The following is a 3,599-nucleotide window of genomic DNA, read 5'->3' on the forward strand; positions in this document are numbered from 1 at the left end:
TTTGCACCTCAGCCAAAATGGTAAATGTGTAAGATTGTCAGAATTCAGCCTGTCTAAAAACACATCATGAGGTGAGTCTCTCAGCGCTACAGATAGGCCAAATTTCAGCTCATGCAAGCACCATTCTGTCAAATTTTTTTGTATCATTTAGCTGCTGCAAAATGTTAATTGCTGGTGGCTATAAATTGATATTTCTTGCGAAATCAGAGATGAGTTCTAATCTAATTGTTAGCTGTGTTTTGGTTCTTTCAGGATCTCCATCTTTATTTTACGTCAGAGATGCCTTTGCTGTTTGCACTATATAATGCAGTTTTATTTAGAGGTTATTTGGCTGCAAGTATTACATAAATTGAAGCAAATGCAGGGGTTTATATAACTGAGAAATTGCTTAAATACCACAATTCTTATGTATTTATATATCTAAGATCTGAAAGTTAATATTTACATACAAAAATATTAAAAGGGAAATTAATCAATTCACACAAATTCAGGAAAAGATAGGCTGCTATTTGTAATGAAGGACTTGGCTATGATGAAGACCCCCTTTCAGGTCGGCAAGCCATGACCATAAATCTGGTGCCACGGCTCGTAGCAAATGATAGTCCTCCAATGTAGGAAGTGGGTGAGTACGGTCCAAAACAAATCAAAATTTGAATCTTGATACATTTTTTTTATTATTATAATAATAATTGTTATAATTAGTGTTTAAATTTCATATGAAAAAAATAATATTTAAATCACTTAATTTTAAATCTCGTCTGTCATAAATTAATTTCTAATATAAATTTTTATTGAGATGTTTTACTTTCTCAAAACATTATCAATGATGAAGGGATCTGTTATTTGATTCTAAAAAGGTATGAACAATTAGGGTTGCAAAGGAGCTGAGCTTGAGCGAGTTCAGGCTTGGCTTGTGTTCGGCTCATTTGAAATTTCTCGTATTTAAAATCGGCTCGTTTTAAATATTTTTGTTCGTGTTTGACTCAAAATTGACTCATTAAAATTAATTGAAAAAAATAGATGTTGAAGAATGGATTCAAACGTGGACCAACTGTATACAAAAAAGGTATGTAACCACATTAAAATAAGAGCTGTTATGATTTAAAGTTAGATATAAATATATATAATATATTATTATATAATAATTATATGATTTTTTTTTTATTTATAGCTAGCAAACAAAGAACTGTTTGTATTCACTTCATTTACTTAGCGAATGAACCAAACATTCGTGAACAACGAGCATTTCTTATGCCGCTATGAACAATTATAGAATATCGTATTACATTTATCATCCTTGTAAAAAAAATAAGTTAGAATTAATTGCACTAGTGAAGCTCAAGGCATTTTTGATATACAATAATTCCTTTATTCAAGACCTTGGAATGAGCTATTTTGTAATTAAAATCCCTATCAAAATCATTCTATAATAACTAATATTTTTAACTAAAAAATTAAATTTGTAAATAGAAGTAAATTGAAAAAAAGGTATGATTGAATTATATATATATTGTGCGAATGAAATTAAATTAACTATGTTTAAATTTGTTAGATTTAGGAGTATGATAAGAGCTTAAATTTGATTAATTAATTGAGATCGAGTTGACACTCTAGCTTAATTTTGAGAGCTCGAGCCGGCTTACAGGACTATGAGGTTTAATCCAACCTTAATAAAATAAGAAACAGACCTTCTAATAATGCAAAAAATTTCTCCTTTTTTCCCTTGATATTAAGGATTTAACTGTCATGAAATGTAAAACAATAATTTAAACGGTCAGATATGCAAATAGATAAGAGTTGTTTGGCATGCAAGCAAATGCACCATCCCCACTGTTCCTCCTCCACTCATTTCAGCAACGAACGCACACTCCTCCCATGTTCCAAACAAACCAAATATCGCTCCCATTGTTGAGATCAGTTTAAGTTTCCCGAACAAAAATCCCACCTTTTTTTCCTAAAAAGAAAGCAATTTGTTAGAACAACAAATCTGTTCTTTTTAAATGAGCCATTTTGCTCCCCGTCCCTAAGCGCAGAGATGGAATCCAAAGCTCTGTTCTTCTCCTCCTTCTTCTTCTTCCTCCTCCTCGCCGCATCTTCTCTTCCGGCGGGCTTCGCCGGCGGCGGCAGCGGCGGCGGCGGTAGTGACAGTGAAGTTTTGCTCAAGGATGCTGATTTGATTGATGAGCTTCCGAATCAGCCTGAAGGTGTAGAGTTTCGTCAGTACTCAGGATATATTGTTGCAGAGCCAGTAGTAAACCGGCGCTATTTTTACTATTTTGTGGAGGCTGATGATATTCGACCGGTATCCAAGCCTTTAATGATCTACATTAGCTCCCAGAGTAACCTCCATTCCATTTTCTTCAATTTTTTTAATAAGTATGATATTATTGTGATATTATTATGATGTTATTTTACCACAATATTGACAAATACTATCAAATTCACAGCTATCTGCACGTATGTTATCCATACTTGATAATTTTTTCTCGTTAATGCAGAAATCGACGGTCCGGGCTCATCTTTACTCTCATGCTTCCAGCAAGTCGGTCCTTACCATGTTGAGGATGATGGCCAGACTCTCATCCCTAACCCATATTCATGGAATAAATGTTAGTAATATGCTCTAATGACCTAAACACTATATAATTATTAAAATCATTTATCTTCTTTTTCTTCTGAACACTGTCATTGTTGGGTCCTAAATCTCGGGCGTGAAGAATAGAGGGTTGCATAAAATTTTTGTCGAAAAATTATGACATGAATCTTTTCTTCTTCTTCTTCTTCGTGTTACAGTTGCAAACATTTTGTTCGTGGACGGACCGACGGGGGTGGGGTTTGCTTTCTCAGACGATTACAACAAAGACATGTATGGAAGTCAAGAGTATTGGATTATCTCCGAAATGTACCATTTCATTTTGGAGTGGATGAAGAGGTTCCCAGAGTATAAGAATAGCGACGTCTACATCGCCGGGCAAACGTACATTGGCAAAATTGGCCCCGCTCTTGCCACCTACATCCTCTACAAGAACTCCGTTCCTGGCAATCCCCGTGTCAATATCGAAGGCGTTCTAGTATGTTCTTCCAATTCACTACATAGCTATATACATTATGTGATGACATTTTGGAAGATTTGCATGCATGCCGCTCAGCTCTTATGTTTTTAAGTAGAGAGAGAAGTGTCGAAATGGTGCTATTACGGAGCATACAATATTAGGCTTAGCTCGTGTTCGACTCGTTTATATTTCGAGATAGCATACAATATTAGGCTTAGGCTTAGCTCGTGTTCGGCTCGTTTATATTTTGAAATTGACTCGTTAAAATTAAATTGAAGCGCGCCGACCAGGAGCCGTTCACGAACAAATAGTCGTTTTGACATCCCTAATCACGTAGCCATACGATGTTAAAGATTGGGGCAAGATTTAAGACATCATTTGGATTTAATATAATAATTTGTATTCTATTTTCTTAATTAATACTTTTAATTGATTATAAATATTTGTAGCCTTGTACTAAATTAATTTTTTATATATAATAATTTGTACTCATCAAATATATATATATATATATATATATATATATATAATTGATTGGTAGTATTT

The 3,599-nt window shown here is 34.0% G+C and overlaps 1 protein-coding gene across 1 annotated transcript in view; it reads left to right on the plus strand.

The window, feature by feature from the left end:
• Positions 1–2,035: 2,035 nt before the first annotated feature.
• The window catches only part of LOC110023812 (serine carboxypeptidase-like 36), a gene marked incomplete in the record, with an annotated part of 4,451 nt that continues 2,887 nt past the window's right edge, over positions 2,036–3,599 (plus strand). Inside the window, 3 exon segments of the mRNA XM_020723417.1 lie at positions 2,036–2,339; positions 2,499–2,609; positions 2,794–3,071. Coding sequence (XP_020579076.1) covers positions 2,036–2,339; positions 2,499–2,609; positions 2,794–3,071 — 693 coding nt within the window.

This window comes from Phalaenopsis equestris, unplaced genomic scaffold (assembly GCF_001263595.1).
Source record: "Phalaenopsis equestris unplaced genomic scaffold, ASM126359v1 Scaffold000232, whole genome shotgun sequence".
In the NCBI taxonomy this organism is placed as follows: Eukaryota; Viridiplantae; Streptophyta; class Magnoliopsida; order Asparagales; family Orchidaceae; genus Phalaenopsis; species Phalaenopsis equestris.